At 32.1% G+C, this 21,780-nt stretch overlaps 1 protein-coding gene across 1 annotated transcript in view; it reads right to left on the bottom strand.

The window, feature by feature from the left end:
* CSMD3 (CUB and Sushi multiple domains 3) overlaps positions 1–21,780 on the bottom strand; it is a 669,880-nt gene that overhangs the window by 419,095 nt on the left and 229,005 nt on the right. Inside the window, exons 9-11 of the mRNA XM_064441769.1 lie at positions 19,473–19,781; positions 9,823–9,900; positions 4,726–4,813 (exon numbers count right to left, since the gene is read on the bottom strand). Of these exons, the coding sequence (XP_064297839.1) occupies positions 4,726–4,813; positions 9,823–9,900; positions 19,473–19,781 (475 nt within the window). The remainder of the gene's footprint in view (positions 1–4,725; positions 4,814–9,822; positions 9,901–19,472; positions 19,782–21,780) is intronic.

The following is a 21,780-nucleotide window of genomic DNA, read 5'->3' as shown; positions in this document are numbered from 1 at the left end:
ATTAAGTGTGAAACTTCCAGTCAATCAATGTGGTTACTTTTCAAAGTCTTTTTTCCAAATAAATAACTATAAATTAATTTATAATATAAAATGAAAGAATAAATTATTGTTAGGTATACTGTAACACAAGTCATTGATATAATAAATTACCTTCAATATAAACTTCATATGTTTTCTTCTCTCAATAGAATCTATATTTTTAAGACCACACTAGGAACTTTGTGGCTGTCCAACAGCATTCACTACTTTGTTGTGATCCGACTTTGATCTGAGTCTCATCTTTAAATACCTAGTTGGACTACACTACAGGGGAAGAGGGATAGAGATAGGCTCATTCATTCATTTCATGAAGCCAGATGGTGGTCTTCATAATAAAATACTTGTCCAAGTATAATTGTTTGGTTATGTTTATTCCACTATAACCCATCAAAGAAGAAAAGCCTCCAAAACCCAACAAATAAAAAAAGGAATGAGATCATATGAAAACTTTTCCTTTCATCTGTTATGTCTTTCTTATATTTTCCATAATGGTGTTGATTCTAAAATTGGACACTCATGGAAAAGATGTATATTTTACTGTGTGACAGGTAACACAAAATAGGCTGTTGGAAATTCCAGCAGAATGAACAATAGTACATCTAAAATTTTAAGAAACTTCGAGGGAATGGAAGTTTTCTTTCTGAGGTATCTTTTTCAGTACAGGTAAAGCTGGCAGTTATTAGTAAGTCTTCTCGACTTTATTTCAACCTGCAAAGGCCTGTTATGCTCCAATAGGCATCTAACATCAGAAACAAAGCATTTAATAAGTAAAAATATAGCCATGGGGAATTTTCACATTAGAAAAAATATCCAAAAAGGTGAACATGGAGTGTCAGGTCCCAAAGAATGTCATGAAATGATGCAGCTTGTCTTAGAGCTTGCATTACAGGTTTTCTAAGTCTGTGTAAGAACCATGTAAGAACATATGAATCTGCTGAGAGAGCAGGTAGTGTTTATAATCAGGAGTGGAATCCAATGAAATGCTTCTAAACCTATACCTTCACATTTGAACAAAGCTAAAGAGAAATTACAAGATAATGCCTTTCTCTAAAATAGATTATATTGTACTGAAGTCAGCTTTTGATTGATATTGGTAAAGATTGATCTAAACCCTCCTTCAGAATACTGTATTTTAAAACAAAGGTATTGTAATTTGTGTTTTCACTTCCTTATCAGAGGAGGGAAAAAAGACAAGCTCAAGGTAAAGCTGTTTCCTATATTATAGAGAGAGTGACCTCAAGAAAGGGAAAGGAAAAGTGTGCTGTTTTTCTCTCTGTCAGGTACAAGACGACCTGGAAAAGATTTTGCATAGTACCATATTTTTTTAACTGAACATAAGACTTCTCTTTCGATGCCTTATTTATTTATTTTAAAGAATTAGTAGCACCCTTACTTTGGAAGTTTATGAAGCAATTGATCACCCATTATGAAAATGGCAAGAATTGAAATCAAGTTAATTTTAAAAGGAATTTTATTCAGTCTGCTGAAAATTTTTAGTTTTCTTTTGTTCCTTGTAAGACCTCTTTTTAATATATCAAGTGTTCAGCTTGAATAATGACGTATATATTTCTAACATTCAATACAAGAAATTTTTCATGTGTGTGTATATATGTCCTCCTACTATTTCCAAATACAATGTTTTTCATTCTAAAGAGAAGCTAACACAAAACTGGAGACACTCAATCTTTTGAAAGGAAACTAGTCCTTTCTGGGTTGTTTCTGAGAGCTACACTCAGAATAGAACTGCCTATTAAGGAGATGTTGCACTAGATGGGATTTATTTAGATAATATTTTCCAGACCAGATTGTTTTTATCTTGAAAGAAACAGAACCATGAAAATTCAAATATTTAGTGGAAAGGAATTAGTTTGAGAACAGCTTTCGAGCATGAATTTGAGGTGGCAATGAAGTCATTAAGAAGACTGTGCTTTCAGAAACTATTACTACTCTGCAACATAACCTCTTAGAGACATCAGTAAGCAAGTAGGCTGCCCTTAAAATCAGCAGGATTTTAGACAGTTCCTAGAATCTGCTTCCAACAGAAAGAGGATTGGTTAAGTACCAGTTTGTTGGGGTTTTGTGTTTTTTTTTTCATTTTTTTCTTACTTTGTAAAAAGGTTGGTACCATACTAATATCAAGAAGTGACCAAAATAAGGATCAATACAAATAAAAAAGAGTTAAGTTTGTTCTGAAAGCACTTTATTTGGTGGAAGGTGAAAAATACTTCCTCATCAAAATAAACATCCCTGCCTCCCAAAATTGCAATCCATAAGACCGAGAGCATACTAATGTATCTGTTACATCTTCTGTTTATTTTGTTTTGAACAAAATCTTACTAAACTTTTTTGTTCACAAAAATGTCATTAAACAGAACACACCTTTTCACTTTCCTTTTTTCACTTTCAGTGGATATCGTATGTGCAAACCATGTTCTTTCACTTATATACATTTGAAATGCCCTAGTTATTTATTCTTTTCCATTATGATGGGATTGGATTTGTCATTACATTTTACATGTAACATTAAATAGCACATTCATGGGAGTTGATAGAAAAGCTGGTCTTCCTTCACAGATAATTTGGGGATTTTTTTCAGAAAGAAAAAAAAATCACTGAGTTTAGTGAGAAATTAAGGGAAAAAAACTCCACTTTAAAAATATTGGTTTTTATACCTTCTATTCTATTGTTCAGTAATTTGAATACCTTCTCCTTTCATTTTCTCATAAATTTATTTGAAACAGGAAAGCTTGACAGTCACATCATGTTAAAGTATATTCTAATAGTTTGGCCTAAAAAGAAAGACAAGGTCATGATCATAATCATATCTCCTTTGAGGTAATGCCCCTCACATAGTTTAACTAGAATGATCTTGCAGGTAGGTCTTTCAGTGGTCACTTGCAGAAACAACACTACACAAAGGTTTGTAGAGCCTCTGTCAAAGGCTTTTGCTAGCAAGCCATATTTCTGAGGTTAGAATATGAAATACTGGTCTAAGTAACGTTTCTAGAAAGCAGGAGGATTAAGAAATGCAGTTCATTTGTTTTTATTTCTCTGAAAATATCAAGAAAACTTTTTTTTTTGTCAGGCAGTGTCAGAAATGACATTTCATATAAAATTAGTTATAAAGCTTTCTCTGATGCACACTGAACTATTCTTTTTTCAAAACTAGAAAAACAGAGAGACTAAAATAACTAAGTGAGAAATTATAATAACTGGCTGCCAGCTAGCACATTTACTTGGGATGTCATTGGCAATTCTATGTTATGCTCGATTACAGGGAGAAAAAGCAAAACAAAATACAAGAAGTTATGTAAAATAATGAAGTAACATAATTTTGTAAAATCTTTGCTCATGTCCCAGGTTACTCTAACACTTACTATCTTCAAATGTTAGGAAGTGTGCTGTGTGATATGTAAAATACATCTTTTGATCAAAACGGAATACAATAAACCAAATTAATTTTAAAAAAATCAGTCTCCCTCCTACTTATTTCTTCCTTTTCTCTTTTTTCACTTAGGTGTTTTCAAGGGATTTGTAAACATGATGATCATGTGAAATAAGCATATGGCATAAAACAAGAACATAGCTTTAGATTTATTCTTTTAAGAGTCTAAATTATGCCTATATATCAAATATATAACATGTACGTTTAATCTTTTTAGTATGTAATGACATTAATGTTCAACAACTAAAAAAGAAACAGTTTAGAAACTCAGATAGATAAGAGTTTAAGATTAATTCAAAACATTTTCAATAAGTTATTGTATATGTGTCTTTACTCATACAATGCATCAACCACTACTGTTACTGACAATAGGAGTCAAATGTTCACTGTGAAAAAAACATAAAATGTTTTGAGACACTATTGTGAACTGTTTTTTTGTTACAAGATAAGGAGTTTGAAAGAGAGATGAGAATGGAGGACAAAAGTAGGCTAATATTTGAGTCGAGGTTAAAAAAAAAAGATGGAATAGATCACTGGAAGCGTATAATTCTTTGGGGTTTTTTTGAGTCAAAAAAACCAGCAAGGAATGAAATATAAGAAATGTAAGAAATTGCTAGAAATGATGTACAACTTTCTGGTTCTGATTTTTTTTTTTTTAAATATATATACCAGGTAGTACCAATGTGTTATATATCAAAATTTATTTTTAAAAAAGTCTGCATTAAGAGGGCTAAACCACTCCTGGACTGCTAGGGAAATACACCTGCATGTATCAAAATTCTGGGTTCCTGAAAAACATACTGAACAATACCATATTCTTTATTAGATTCCAATGGATATTTCTATAACAGTATCTGAAACCTCTTCTGTGATGTTGTATCATTCTTTTTGTGTTGCGTTCAGTTTTGCTTTGTCCTTCACAAAAACCTCCAGAACCACATATATGCTCGATGTTTATAACTCTAATACAGTATTTACATAAGAATATTATTTTAACTTACCTTCAGTCCAATTTTTGTCAGATTAAGAGAGATATATGTTCTTTTCTTCTTTCCCAACTTGGTATTTTATCTTCTTTGCATACTAAGTACAGGCTACATTGCTCTACATAATTTTATACAGAATTTCATTTCATTTTTAGTTTTGAAAGAGTAGCTCAACAACAGCAATACTTTTTTAACATATACATTTTCCAAGTTCAGTATTAGGGAAATGATACAATGGTAGGGTTTATATTTTACCTAAAATCTGAGCCTATCCGTTTTCCATTTTCTGGTTCTCCAGGATCTGGACACAAATTGGATGCCTGTTTAATACCTCCCTCATTTACTGGAAAAAAAAAAAAAAGATAATACAGGTTTTAGGAAATACAGAGTTTTTAGGAAATACAAAGTTAAATAATTGTCAAATATTAAAAAGTACATTTTCTGCATTTTAGGTCCTTTAAAACAGATTTTCTACAGAATATGTTCACCCATATCTCCAGTTTCAGTACATAAATTTCTTCTCCCTATAATAAGCAAAGCATTTATTTTATGGTTTGGGTGCTTTGGGTTTGTTTTGGTGTTGTGTCCCATGTCCCCCATCTCCCACCCCCATCCCCCATCCCCCCACTAAAAAAAAAAACCCACACTTCTTTTATAAGTTGTACTTATCAGCTATTTTCTGTGCCTGTAACATTATTGACCCCATATGGAAATATTATTATTATTCTTTTACAAACATTAACATTCAAAGGAGTGTTCATCAAGTTTAGGGCTGTAAGATTTTACTCTGAACATAATTTAATAAATGTCATCTCCACTAAGAGCTGACCTTTTCTCCTTGAATTATAATAAAACTTCAATGCATAGGCTCATGCTGAGAGAATTGTCCTTAATCAGTATTGAAAATGCAGATATCCTCAAAATACGGTGATCTGAAGGTAAACTCAAAATGCCAGTTTTATTTGCATACGTTTATCTTACAATAAACTAAAATGTATCTTCAGAGCAGAGAGAAACTTCCTGTGAACATTTCGGTGTGTTTTTCCAGAAACATATATGTAGTGATCCAGCTCGTTTTCTTTTAAATGCATTATATACCTGCTCCTAATTTTTACAGCTTGAAAAACTGTGTCTTTCTTACAAAAATAATTTTAGGCCAAAATAGTTCTATTAATTTTGCATTTCATTTTTGAAGTTCATTGAACTAGGAGGTAGCAGTCCCCCCCCCAAAAAAAAAAAAAAGAAAAAGAAAAAAAAATTAGCAAAAGAGCTTGATCTGCTATTACTTGGCAGGTTCATGGCCCAATAGAAGAAATTTTTTTTTTTAAATAAAAGTTCACATGAAACCAAGATATTTATACTAAGCAGAAAGAGATATTCACCTTTATTCTTTCCTGAGGTATTATACCAATGGATTTGCAGTATTAGATTTTAACTTTCCTTTAATGAAAAACTTTGCATATAATTAGGCTAATCACATTATGTTGTAAATTTAATGTACCCAAGTAAAAATATGTAGTTTCTAACTACACTTCTAAAGGGTGTTCCTTAAATTTCAGCATTTAATGAAGGACAATAACATTCAGCATATTTAGGGGGTTTCCCTTCCTTGAAATTTGTCTTCTTATCCACCCAGGAAGGAAAGAATTGGTTTGGTACCTCTGAGGAAATCAAAGGCCAGACAAAAACATTGCAGAGGGTTAAAAGGAAAACGTCTCAGGTTAGCATGCTGCTCATAAAACCTATCAAGCTCAGCCCGTGTCAAATGGAACCACAGTATTTATCCTCCTCTGCCCCAAAAGATCTGTACCATGTCAAAGGTTGTTCTGGTAGCAAAGGCAATCTCTGTTCATCTGCATCTCTATGCTCAGAGGACTTTGGGACCAGGAGGGCTCTTCCTTAGAAAAGTAAGAAGTAATCTGTATTACCGGGTTTCAGTCTTTTCCTCCCCCAATACTTGTAGGTGTCATGAAAGCGTATTAGCTATAGAAACCCAGGTTCCTGCTAGTGTTGGAATATATGTCTCTGACAATTGCAATTCCATAAACTGAATTTCACAAGGCCATCTAGTAGGAACCTCTTGGATGAGCATTTAGAATGAACTCTCTCTTTGAAATATCTGGGTGCTTTTTATATAGTTCCAAAGCCTATACCAAGACATGAGAAATTCAGGATCAACATAAATAGCCCACATATATAGAATAGACCTTAAAACTATGGGTAGACAGATTTCACTGAGCATTTCAGGAAGCGAAAATATACTTGAGAATGAGTAAGGAAAAAGACACCTTCTAATTTTTGTGACTTTTCTGACATTAAGTGTGTGTTAAGACTATAACTAGAAACTTATTTATGATGCCCAATAATAATATTAAAGAAATTAAAATGAAATGGTGTCATTTTAGGGCTGCATCATATATTTACTTACACAGAAGAAATTTTTTTCTATTAAAATAATGAATTAAAAATACTACTTAAACAGAACTCTATTTATTGTAATTAATATTTTAATATTTCAAATAATTATTTTATTTTGGTACACTACATTTCCCCATACATGAATAGTTATATGATAAAGACTATTCTGCTTCATTTCAAAGCACAAGAACTGTTACATACTTCAACTTTTACAAAAAATGGACTCTTGAAAACTTGATTGGTTTTTCTGACATCTGTATAAAGTTCCATTCTTGAAATTATCTATGAAATTGATTTTAAATGATAATTTATTGATTTGTCAATATTCAGACATAAAAATATAAAGGCTTATGTTAAAGAAATTCAATGAAACTATTACAGTTACCAAATTATAGTAAGACAAATACCACAGTAAAAATTCAAAAGAAAAAGTTATAAGTAGAAATCATTAAACTGATTTCAGATTTAAATGGAAATCAGAAATGCATTTAAGCACAAATTTAAATCCATTCTGATTTCTGTTAAGTACTTTGTGAAAAATAAATACACATTTTATTATTTTTGTACTGGTGCTCCAGGCATAATGCCTTATTTTCAGTCTGATGAAATACAGCTCTATGTAGTTCCTCAGATATCTGTCGGTCGGTCTGTCTATCTATCTATCTATCTATCTATCTGGATGTGTTCATCTGTTTGTTTCACACCCCAGATAGTCATATGAGAATAAGCAATGAAAGGGTTTCCTGTAGTAAATTAAAGGTTCCTCTGGGGAAAGCTTTCATTCTTGGTCTAGTCATGAAACTGGGAGCAAGAAAGTCCAGAGTGCTAATCCATATTGAACTAGGTCCCCCAATGAATTTTTTTTTAATCGCAACACTTGCAAAATGAAGTTGATGCATACTTGTTCCAAAGTGTATCATCATATCAAATATTATCATTCTGTCTTTACTATGTGCAAATAACCTAAGCATTAGTATGAATATTATGTACCGGATACATTAAAAGAATAGGGAAAAGACATACATATTACAAATGCTAGATGATAATTTCTAAATACATTGTTAATACAAGGCATAAAGTAAAATAGGTATTCACTTATCCTTATCTTATTTGAATGATGGTCATCCTTTTCATTTAAAGGACCCTATCTGTCATTGCAATGCAAGCACAGATCCAGCTGAGGCCACACTAGGAATTTTATCTAAAGTCAACAGCTAAATACACAGGCTTCTCATGAACTACTGTGTCTTCAGTTTGCTCAGCTACCAAAGTGACTAGCTAACCAAATGCTGGGTTACAATGTAAAAGCTTAGTTATCTATTTATGACAAGATTATGATCACTAAAGGTATAAATCATCAAGGTTTTCACTTTCACTTATTATTGACTTATATAGGTAATCTACTCTGCATAACCAATACAAAAAGATACAGAAGTTTTCAGCATTACATAGAATGTCTTAACATATGAAATTATATAAAGACTTTCAAAAATATATTGATACATTTCATCATTAAACTTGTAACTGTTACCTATCACAAGTGTCTGGTAGTCACTATCAATATGCAATTCCTATTAATGTTTACATAGTGGAATACTTAATGATTTGTGCAAAATAAATTTGTATAAACCATTCTCATTTGTAATTATAAAAGCACAGATGGACCATCAGACAGAACTCAGTGATGCACCTTATAAACACTATTGTAATTATCTTACTGTTATTTCTTCTTGTATAACCACTCTACTTTCTAGTCACCCAATACGCATAAAAAGACTACTTGTTTTTAAATTTCTTGATATAAAGTTTTCAAAAAAACCAGAAATTCCTTACAGAACTATTTAGGTGATGCAGTTTTCAAAGTTGAATATGGCAATATGTTACATTAAAAAAAACTGAACAGAAGCGTGTTTTGTTTTATTTTTCTTACTTGGTAAACATTAAAGGGTCTTGCTGCTTGAAGACACCTTTTTATAAAAAAGTTGCATCTAATATGTTGACAGTTTAAAATCTAAAACTGAAAAATGCATTAAAAGTTATGCCAGTGTGCCCTGCTAAATCCTGGAAACTGAATCTATCACTGACATTTTAAACAAAAAATTAGTGCAGATATGTCCAACCTAAGGAGCTTTGAAAGCAAGTCCTTTCACTCCTGTGAAGAACAATTAAATATATAAACAGACATAGGCTAAGAAGTTAGTCCATCTTTGTTTTAACAAATTACTTCTAAATATTTAAAATGAAGTTCTAGTCCAAAATGGAATTCTATAAAAATGGCACATTCTTTGCAAAATATATCCTCTTTAATATACCTGTTTAATTTCTGTTAGAAAGTTGCCTGACTCCTCCTTATGAGTTAAGCAGGACTTGGTCCTGTAAGATGCTGAGCACTTTCAGTTTCTGTTTTCTGTAATTGAAATTGAAGGCACTAAACATCTCCAGAATTTTTAAAACCACAGTTAGTTAATCAGTTCAGAAGGTCAATGTTAATGAAGAGAAAAAAATTCAGAAAGTTACCTCATGTGTGTCACTTGAAAAAAATATGTGGTTGCACATCTGTAAATGAGGATAGGCTTTGGTTTGTATAGCCTTTTGCTGCTAGGACTAATTTTCAATCAAAATAATTTCTCCTGTTCACAACTAAGTTTTCAGCTGACACCTAGGAGGCTGAATATTTGTTTCTTTGTTAATACTGCAAATTTATTGCAAAATTACTGACAAAATAACATGTCATTCTACAATGCCAGATTTATAGAAAGCCTGCATTCAGAGTAGAACCATATTTAAAAATTCACCATGCAGACTGGAGAATCAGATATAAATCAGTTATACTATCAGAAATACATAAACAATTTTGAAAACACACAAACAACACAGACAGCACAAACTTCACTCTTGTACTAGAAAAAAGTAACAAAGAAGGAGTACACTCACAGATAGAAAACTTGTTGCTGTTGTCTTTCCCTGGAAACAATTTAAATCCTCTAGATTTAAAATCTATGGCCTTTTTCACTAGTTAAAAAAAAAAAAACAAAACATGTATCAGGCAATACAGTCTAAAAATATTTCATTTCATTTGACAAATTTTATAATGGAAGTATACGCAAATTAGAGTACCAGCTACCTAACAAGCTCATATTGTGTACCTTTGGTGGAAAACAATTTACAAAAACAAGTACTGAGACCAATTTTTGCACCTGACAAAATAAAGAAGTAAGATTTGTAATTTTATTTTTTTACCTGTATAACCAAGAAGAAAAATTATGATCGAAAGTGTTTATTTCCATGCACCATATAGTTGTGTAAAACATTGTCACACATTTATGGAACCTGGAAAATTAAAGGAATGATAGGTATGTTTTCTCTAAAAGAGTTGAACAGTTGAATCTTATCTGGTGTTTCTTCTGTATTAAGAAACAGTAGAACGGTAATCCTTATCCCCCGCTCCCTCCATTTAAAAAAAAAAAGGAAAAAGAAAGAGAAAATAATACAGAATACTATCACATCTGCCAGCTGAAAAGTCAGCAACCTTTTTAAAAAAATCCTATGTAATTCTTTAAACATCTGATTTTTTTGTGTGAAATTTTAATTCAATTATTCTTCCCAGTGATAGAGAATTTAAAAGGAAAAAGAGAGTCATCCATGTCATGCTGCTGAAAGCTCACTGAAATCCAATATATATGCTCAGATCTGAATTCCACAGGCATCCAAGCAATACAGGACATATATTAATCCATGTATATTCTGAACAGTTTTAATCATCAGTAGAAATGCCAATATTTTTTGTCAACATATTTTGCCTGTTACTTCAGATTTTAAAATTTACGTTAGAAGTCAGTACTACATTTGGGAAAAAGACAAAACAGAGGCAACAGCTAAAAAATTACAATGTTTTAGGAGACAAAATGCCCTTGTAAAAGTAACACATCGGAATACGTTCTCAAGATCTATAGGCACTGAGATTACCTCTCAGTTCTGAAAGTATCTCCACTAGTTGTTTTCAAAATCTACCTTAGCTATGTTCCTAGCTTTAGTATGGAAGAATAATTTTTATTCAGGAAATACTGAGATTTTATTATCTTTGTTAAGATTACACAGAAAAAACAGAATATTTTGATGATAGATAAACCATGGCATTATTAAATTAAGCGTACCAGGCTACTTTTCTGTTTTAGCTACAGAGATTTGGATACAAAAAAAATATGAAACACAGTCTACTACTGTTCTGCTGTTAGTTCTGCATCTAGTTATCTTTCTAGCTTGAAAACTGTTATCTGTAAAAAGTGTGACGTGGAACACAGTTGGGTCCCACCTCACCCTAAACACACTACTGTAAAAACCCTTATTTTGGGCTGGCTTTGTGATAAAGTCAGCTAATCCAGGCAAACCATATGGCCTCAACATACCTCTGAAACAAAATAACTAATAAAAGGAGAGTAAAACAAAAACTTAATAGATATCAAAAAGCAAGAGAGAATAAAGAAAAAAATAGCACAAGTACTTTTTTCTTTAGCCATTAAACTAAGTGCCTCTTTTCTCCAATACACTACCAGTGAACAGTGAACCATACATAAAAACGGACTTAATTTTAGGTACATTATACTCAAGTGACTTTATATATAGATAATAGTAGATATTACTACTATTATAGATAGCTACTAGTATATTATATAGAAATATTTTAAAACTGTGGAAATAGATATTGTATGTTGGCTACAAGCAAATACTGCTGATGAAGACAGCAGAGAATAAAGGACCTAGGTCTAAGAGAAGCTAAACCAAGAAGATAAACAGTATATCATCAAAGAATTTTTCAGCACCTGTTAACTTCTTATACAAAATCAATGAATTGTCAAAGAAACCCTTACATGAGGCATAAATAGCAAAGTAGCAAAATTCTATTGTTATTAAATGAAAGTTACGATTACCACGCACAAGAGCAGAACAAGATTCAGGAGAAAATTGCATACCACTAAGAAAGACAATTTATAGGATAGGTATGGGACATGATGATAAATATTTTTACACTTCTGATGGAAGAGACCATACCATAGAGGCTTATATCTCAAGAGGTAAAATGTAGATTTTCTTGTGTATCATCATAAGGTAAGCTATAAACATTTTTAGTAGTTCTGGGAAATATGTTATTTGCAGGAGCATAATGTATCCATTGCAAAAAAATGATATATCTTTTAATGTTTTTTTTTTAAATCCTTAATACCAGAAGTTTCCCCTGCAAATTAATTGGAGTCCATAAGCAATTCTGTCCTCAGTGGAAGTCATTGACACAAGAACTCTACCTTCACACAGTAGAGTCATAATGGAATAACAGTTACGTTCTCTCATTGTGTGAGATTTCCAAGATGCTATTTCTACATAAATATGAATGTAGGAGTATAGCTGTAAGCTTCCTTTGGCCTTCTCTGAGTATCACTGTAAAATAACTCCTCATGAATCAGAAGATAGGCCTAGCCATACTTCCAACACATATATAAAATGGGAGTAGGCTTGAATACATGATCTCAGCTTCTGGGATGGATTTAAATACTTGCATTAGGAAGATGTTTGTCCATTATTTTCGGAAATCATCATAACAACACATTAAAGAATGAAGGAAGATTTGGTTAGTTTTTTTTTTTGTTTCTACTCATTCTCAAACACCTGAATGGCACATCCATAGTTTATGTACACAAGAAACAGAGTTCACAAGATCTAAGGTGGAACCAAAAACAGTTACTAGAGTGTCTTGATAAGCACATTATTTAGAACAATTAGAGATTCTTATAACTATTTGCATCATTCTCGGAAGGCTATTAAATACTACTAGGAAAGAAAGCAACTTGAGATCTCTGAAACATCTTTACAAGAGAAGAATTTTACTTTTAACTGTGTTTTGTATGATGACTTATTGAACAACACTTTCTGAATACACTGTGAAGGAGTAGTAATAGAAATGTACTTGGTCCAAACATGCCATCACTGAACTATGTGTCAGGCTGCATATGCATGTTCATACATAAAACCAACTCCACCATCACCAAAAAATCCCATACCCAAAACATAATAAATACATTCTTTAATACTTAGTAAGCTAGGCATTATTTTGCACATGTCAATGTGGAAACCAGTGGGGAAAATGATAATTGTACTAAAAGAGTTTTAGCATCCTGAAAGCGACACAAGACATAAATTTCAGGATGGAAAACTTGTTTGTACAATAAGGAAGCATCAGGGTATATAGCCATGTGAAGGATATCTGTTTAAAACACTGGCAACTCACAAATTCATGTCTTTAGTTATGCAGCAGCATTTAGGTAAATAAACTGTCCAGCTTGTATCGTCTATGTTTTGTAAACTTTTAAACCAAGTATAAAGTACATTGAAACTGCTGACAACTAACACCACCACTCTAGGCAAAACAGGCACTCAGGTTGCATTGCTACAGCTATACAGAATATTAACCATACATACTTGGGCCTCTTCTAACTTATATACTCTTTCCTTGGGTCTAGCTCAAAGTGGTTCAGACACTGAAACAGTCCCTCCCCTCTACTGAACCTTTCTTACATTATGTTCGCTACCACTCAGCTAATTTTTAAAGCAGTGTATAATTGCACTAAGGATAAATTGTTTTTTATACTCTAACTACAATATATTTGATTTATACAAATATATTGAGGTCAAAATAAGAAACCTTGAACTAGTGAGGGAAAATAATGACACAACACGTCAGAAGACAAATATCAGTTATAGAAGAAAACGTGTAAGATAATGAAGAACACAACTGCAGGAACTGCAAGAAAAATAAATAGAAGACACAAGTTAGGAGAATAAAATTGACAGGCAAGTATAAGGAGTAATAATTCAATTAAAACATTAAACAAATCTTTTAAAATCAGCATGACTGATTTTCCCTTTCTTTCTTCTAGTCACACTGGACTTTACTGGATGAAAACTGACCTCCTTTCCTATGACTTTTCTGAAGTGGGAGGATGTCAACAAACTTACATCATTATTATCAGCTTTTCTCTAATAAAAATCTTTAAATTAACAAACCATGGATTACAGAGTTCATCCACCAAACAGAACATACCTATGTGACTTGTTCCACATATTAAACAGTTATTTCCAAAAGTGATTAAATGCTTGAGTGCTAAATTACATCTATGTTATCCTAATAAATATTTTTTGGAACTGAGTAGATATGGTTAACATTTTGCAAATGCTTGGTGATATTTCTGCTGTTTAGGCAGAGAGTAGAAGTTCAGAGTAGTGGAATGTGTTGTAATCTAAAGTTCTCTTGAAAATAAATGAGATTTAAGATCCTAAGAAAAGAATTGAGTCAATTTTTGAATGGCTACAGATGACTAGTGTCATCCATTAAGATTTCCTGGTACTATTTGAGTTTTAGTTCAATAAGGAATTTTTTTCTCCAACCTTTATATCTCTGTTTCAGAATTTTTTTTTCTATATTTCATTTATGAATTATGAATTGTACCAGTGGTCTTGTTACATTGCTTGCACCTTGTACTCATTTGTGTCTAGAGTACAGATGTCTTATATTAGAAATTCCTTTGGGACAGATATTGTCTTAGAATACAGGACTTCTTAATGGTATACTAAAATCAATTAAATCTTAAAAAGAATTTCAATCTTTTCCTCTTTGTTACTCTCTTGGTGTATATAGTTTTTTCCTCTTTGTGACTTTCTTGGTACATATAGTTATATACCTGCCAACACTCTAAATATCCTTTGTAAATATTCAGTTCATTGGAAAAAAAGCACATTATTTCCTCATCTTTCAGTATAAGAAATTAAAGCACTGTTCAGTTGCCTTCACTGATCATGATTCCTGAATATAAAGATCTAGCCAAACTTTATAGTTCTTCCTTGAAAAAGAAAGAAAAGATGGCTACTATAAATTGTTTATACTCAGTTTGTCTTATATGACAGGAGTTCTTATTTATTTCTGGAGCAGAGGTCCAGGTTCATCTCAATGAAGATCAAAGTTCCAGTGACTTGATCAGAGGTACTTCATTATCAATCCACTTTGTACTCCTTCAGCAGAATTAAGGAGTCTTTAAAAATATTTTACACTCACTTTGTAAAATAATTTAAACTCACTTTGTGGTCCTTCCTCCAGTAGTGTAATATCATGTCAGCAAAAGTGACAATCAGACTTGAATATGTTTAGCACTGATAGATCAAGGATTCTTCCCAATTACACAAGAGAATAGAAATCTCTGCTGTATCAACTTCATCATCTTTCATGTTTATTTTATTCTTTCTTATGATTTATTTAGAAATCCTTGTGCTACTTGTTCTCTATTGCCACTGACACCAGAAGTAAGATTCCCATTATTCGCAGGGGTATTTAAATAGGATGCATGTGCACTGTCATATTAAAATTAACATGAATAGAATAGAATAGAATAGAATAGAATAGAATAGAATAGAATAGAATAGAATAGAATAGAATAGAATAGAATAGAATAGAATAGAATAGAATAGAATAGAATATTTTCAGTTGGAAGGGACCTACAACAATTATCTAGTCCAACTGCCCAACTTCTTCAGGGCTGACCAAAAGTTAATGCATATTATTAAGGGCATTGTTATTAGCATTTGGACATGTACTCTTAGCATATCTTTAAACAGTATGCTATAAAAACACTTACAAGAAAAAGTTCTAAAATATCTCTCATGATGTTTTCATATACTAAAATAAAAATTCAACAGCGTTAAGAAAGAAAAGATGTAGTTGATATGAATTATAAAACAACTCAATAGCACTAACAGCTTAACTAAACTCTGAATTCTTTGTGTATGGAATACAGACAGTAAAAAAAGAACAAAAATGCCAGATTATCCTCTACTAATGTAGTTATGATCAAGTTAACAGTACTTAAATACTTAAACAGAATAGAAACAAGGGGGAAAAAAAAATCACATTTAATTTCCTTCCTGGTTTCACATCTGAAGAAGACAATAATACTAGAAACTGTGGTTGTAATATCCACATGAATTGCCACTGAATGCTCATAATTCGAAGCTTCCAGATTTAACTGAATGAAAGTGGCTAGGGACCTCCTTTGTCCCCCCCTACTTCTGTGTAGAGGAAGAGATACTCTTTCCTGAGTTTGGGCGCTTGGTTTCATTAGAACTCAGAACCCAAAAGATGATATGTTTCTTTTCCAGCTATCCTATCTAAATATATTTTTCAATAGCCTATCAAGCTCTATCTTGAAAATAAGCTTTTCACCCTTCATCTACTCCCTCCTTCTACCAGAAGACTTCATTGTTCCAATAACAAAAACTCTTCTCACACTTCTCCCTAATCTATATATTATAGACTCATTTGTCCTTATTTAAGTTCTCCACATACAGGCATTTATGTCCTGAAACATTTATCCTTTTATCCTGTCTTACATTTCCTTTTGTAAGGTGGGATGATCAGAACAATGTAACATCCTTATAGTTTTTTTATTCCTCTGATTCAGCCTGAATTCTTTTTGAGGACCTATAATCTTGCACAGTATTCCTCATGAGATCTCACTGCTCCCTTATAAAATGATACTTGTACTTCCCTACCCCTAATGGAAGTATTTCACCAAATGTATCTAGGGTTCTTTTTTCCTCTCTTGAATAGTCAGAACACAAAGTCTTCTACCCTTCTGTGATTTCCAACTAATAAGCTTAGAGAAAAAATTATTCAGCCAGTCTTTGACGCAACCTACAATTATTATTGTTGAAGTTCAGATAGTAAGTGTGGTAGACTAATTTACACCTAGCAGCTTAATTTTACGTAGATAGAGACCTCTAGTTTTCTCTATACATACCCTTAAAAAAATATCCATTTAGGAAACAAAATAGTATCATTATTGATTACTCACTCCAAAAGATCTTATTTACAGAACAATCGTATAGAAGCCAATACTACAAACCTTATTCTACAGTTATCATCTTGCATCAATGCTAATGTGTCATAAACTAGCACTATTCTGATCTCACTAGCAACATTATCAAAAAATCCTACAGTGAAGGCTACAGGTACAGTACATTTTTACCATTTTAAATATATACATATATGTTATAGTAAGTTTTGGTAAATTGTATTTACTATATTAAATTTTATCTTTGCAGGTATTAATTTGCATATATTTAGGAGCATCATTCTTAAATTATAATAAAGAGCACAGGATAAATATATATTTCCAAAGTAAAAAATAATTTTTAATATTTATTAGAGAAAGAAATAGAAAAGGAATTTACGTAAGCTTCTTAAGTAGCTCTTCTATATAGTTGCATAATAATTTAATAAACAAGGCAAGACAAGTAGTTTTTATACTTATGTGCATATTTCATTGTCAAATTGGGGCTAAAATACTTCAGTAGAAACCTACAGGAAAATCCATAGAAACACCTGTGGAATAACTCCCCAGAGTGGAAATTTCTTCAAGTCAGTTAACAATAGTCTCACATTCACAAACACTCCTTCAAAATAAGTCCATGTCTTTGTAATGAGGAATACTTTATGGAAGACAATTACAGGTTATTTAATAAGGGTTAATTTGATATGCTTTCATGGCTATTAAAAGTATACTATCAAATATTGGTGTTTGCCAATCAAAAATGGTAATTTTTCACTCACTATATGAATCCCCACTCTTAACAGCATACCCATGTATACTGTTCTGTGGGTATGACACAATAAAAAATATTTAAAAGATGTTGTATAAAGAATGCTAGCAAAATCAAGACTTTAAATGTGGCATGTGGGAATAAACTGCACACAGAACTAGGTACGGGCTTTCTTCTCCAGTAGGGTCTATACAAGACTGACTTCCCCTGTATGAGGGCTGTGGTACCTTTTAGTACCTATGGTACTACTTTAATATGTGACAAATAAGAACCATAACATTATTTTAGCAGTATCTTGGTCTCTAATTTATCTTTTTTTTTCTATATTGTACAGTTTAGCACTTTAATATGACAGAGTAATTCAGAAGTACGTGCCTGACCTATATCTTATATTAAAGGATAGGTCAGATAAGAAAAGAACAGTGAGAAAACAGTGGAGAGGGCATTGTAGTGCAATGATTACAAACAAGAGAAGGAAGAGACTGTATTTATATCACCGTTACTGCCAAATTGAACTGTCAGATTAGTACTCTTTCACATCTTTAAATTAGAAGAGATTATTACAGGCACTGAGATACTCTCTTATAACTGAAAATAAGCCTGCTTTTTCCAGTTGATCAAAGATGTTCTGAAGTGACACATAGCCACAAAACCAGAACAAACCAAACTCTACTCATTAATTTATACTAGCTGATAACCATGAAAGTACTTCAGTTTTGTACTGAAATTAATACAAATGAAACATAAATTCTTTCTGGTTTATATGCAAACAAAATACAGTGCTTATTTGTCAGTTATCGTACTTCAATTACATTTTAAAATTTGCAGAACTTTGGTCTGCTGTTTCAATAGATGCTAGTAAATGAAGCTGCAACAACTTATACTAGGTGATTATTGGAACCAATAGGACAACAGATTCCAATCTAAAGTTGTCTTTACAAAATATCAGCCATATAATGAGACTTCTACAAATTGCTTGTGTTATAAAAGATGTTTCTCCTCCATCTATTTGTGTTTATAAATTCTTCATGCACAACAGATTAACATGAAACAATGGATTAACACACAATAAAAATAAAAAATATATAATAAATAGTATTTAACAACGTTAACCTGCAAATTTATGCTGCTCTTTCCCTGAACTTGTGTATGTGTAAAATCATACCACATGCAATTTGTTTCTGAATATCTATGCTGGTTAAATTAAGATATTCCGGCATTACTGTTTCTCAGCCTCATGTTTCAGATATAATCATTTACCTTTTAACACAATAAATAATTCTTTCTTTATACTCCAAATGTTGTTCATTATTAGTACTTTAGCATGTGGATTACATCTTTTGAATATAGGAACACATCAAATCTTTAGATTTACTACTTTAATACTTGTAACTGAATTCCCTAGTGTTCTAAACTTTGCTGCATTTATTGATTTCATGTCTGATAGAATAAAAATGTACAGATGTTTTTCAAAGCCAAAATTTTGCTGAAGATTTAAGCAGAAGGAAGATGATTACAACTGTAACACTGATTAGGTTAGAAGAAAGCAGCTATTTATAAAGTACATTTTTAAACTATAGTTGATTATGTCTAAACACATATGCAGAACTAATATTTTAATTTCAATTCTCTAAACTTCCATCAGATCTCACTTACACTAGGCTTGATAGTGAAATATAATATAAGTGGCATCAAAAGAAAATTCTGTATCTTTCCCTTTTTCCTTTTTATGGAACAAATTAATTTAAATTACTATGACAATATTATTTTTAATTTCATTTTTCCATCTGCCTGCCCCACTAGAACTCAATTTTAAGCAGATTTAATGCCTTTCTCATTTGGTTCAATTATGCTTCCTGAATGGTTGCCTGACCATTCACTTTCAATTTTTACAAAATAGTTTTCCGTAACCACATGGGCACAAGTAAAATAATGTCCAATACCTCTATGAGTAACAACTGCAAGTTCTTTAGTTCTTTCTATCTGCTCAGCATTTCTTGGTCGTCTTCTTGTGCTTTGTAAATTTGCTTGATGAAGGGAGAGTGCTTCCTTGGAAGTGGCCGACTCCAGAATTGATTTTCTTATATTCATAGCTTGCACTTGTTGCTCTTCAGAAGGTTGTCTATAGGTGGTCACTGCACTGGATACAGCAACATCAGCAGATGTGCTAGCAACAGTAATAGCACCAGTAGTGGCCGCAATACGCTCCTCTAACTCACCAGTGGAGGCAGTTTTGATCAAAGTGGAAGAACCTGTGGGACACACAGTAGCACTGGATGCTAACTTTTTCTTTTGAATTGTGTTTTTCTGATCAACCTAAGAGATTAAATTTCCCTCTGTATAACATAGTAAAGACAACTGACATGAAAAGAGGAACATCAATATGCTTTATTTAAAAATTTGAAGCAATCAGAACATTTTTAATGCTAGTAAACATTTTGTAATTTTAACGATATTACACGTTTGGTTTTAAATATTCTCAAAAACTTATAGTATAAACTTTTGAACCAGTCAGAATCACAGAACATAATTTCCACCCCTGCAAATTCAGTCCTGAAATCAGCACGGTTAGAGCAATATATACAGCCGTATCATTAAAAGGGACCCCACATATAGAAAAGTGGTAACTGCCCTATTGCGGACTGAAACAGCAGGATAGTAACCTAGGTAGCAGGCAAAGCTTCCATACTTCAAATGCTAATAAGGCTGCCAAACACAGTCACACATTTGATTCTTTTCATCAAAGCTTGACAGCTTCCAAAGCTCATTTAGACTTGATACAAGGCCAAGGGTAGATGGATAGGTAAAAGGTACACATTTAAACAAAACATCTAAACATAATTACCTATACCTGATATTGGACAAAGGCTGCACCTGTAATTCTCGTTTTGCTTTCTGATCCCTGTAACAGGCCAGACCATTTTATTTAAAAAAACCCACCCACAAGATGTGATGAGTTTAAAAATTGTCTGTGCACTACATGTGAAAATAGTGTTAACAATTCTAACATCTAATAGATAGAACACATAACTCATGTGGGAATTTTAAATATTTTATTAACCTTTTACTCTTTCCCCATTCCCCCAATTTGGCTGCAAATATTTGGAAGCCAAATCTCTCACCTGTGAGCATTTAGAACATCTAACACAGTAGCAACTCCATCTTAAATGAAACAAATAAATGACTGAGCAATGTGTAAAAAAATTCATAATAATAAATTAACATAAACAAAGTTAATGTAGCATGAACTATACTATGTTATAATAGTATCTTTAAAACATGGCTTTTTTATTCCATAATAATGATTAACGTGCTCTTGAACGGTCATTCAAACAATAATATTCCACACCTCTTTTTATTTCTGAGTTGTCCACTCACATAAACTTTGAGAATTGGCTTTTAAGTGTAGTGGGTGATGGCAGGATGGAAACAAACCAGAGTTTTTGCACTGTTAGAAGAACTTAAATGCTAGAAAATGCAAATAAAACTCCCAGAGGAAATGAGCAGTATATAGCACCTTTCATGCACAAGGTACAGGAAATCTCTTGACAGAATTATCGAATATGCTGTATAAATGAAAGGAACAGATCCTAATGTCAAAAATAATCAGTCTTGCTAGTAAACTCTCTTTTAGGTTGAAAATATTTTCTTTTGCTATACTATTAAAAAATATTACTGTAACAGAATACTTAAGCATTACACAGACAACTAATAAGGCTGCTGGGGGTACATGTTATTTTTGCTATCTTACATTTCATATCTTAATATATGTTCTGCAGTACAGTACTTCTAAATCATACAGTGGCGGTTCCCCCTGCAAAACTAAACAATCTTGAAAGCACCAGGTAAGACTCCAGATTTATGTGTCATAGATGGAATAAAAAACTACTCACTGTCCTGTGATGGCAGTCATAAGTAACTAAAATAGACCTAGACATGTTTTATTCTTTATTTCAGAATAAAAGAAGGTAAGTGTCACAGCAATCAGTAATATCAAAAGACTAGTCTAGTTATGATTCAGGATACAATAAATTTTGACAGACTGGTATCAAGATTAAAACACAGAAAAAAACAAGTGTATGGTCAAGAGATATTTTGGAATGGATAATGTTGATTAAAACAAAGAAAACTTATTGCATGTTACATAACCACTACTATTAAAGCAAAATCTATGTGGACGCATCTTTATCATGCAAGCAAATGTACAAGAACAGGCAGTCCCCTGCTCCAATATCAAACTCAAAGCAAAAT

Source organism: Phalacrocorax carbo, chromosome 2, assembly GCF_963921805.1.
Source record: "Phalacrocorax carbo chromosome 2, bPhaCar2.1, whole genome shotgun sequence".
Classification (NCBI taxonomy): Eukaryota; Metazoa; Chordata; class Aves; order Suliformes; family Phalacrocoracidae; genus Phalacrocorax; species Phalacrocorax carbo.
The sequence above is the reverse complement of the archived record's forward strand: the minus strand, read 5'-3'. Positions and strand labels throughout refer to the sequence as shown.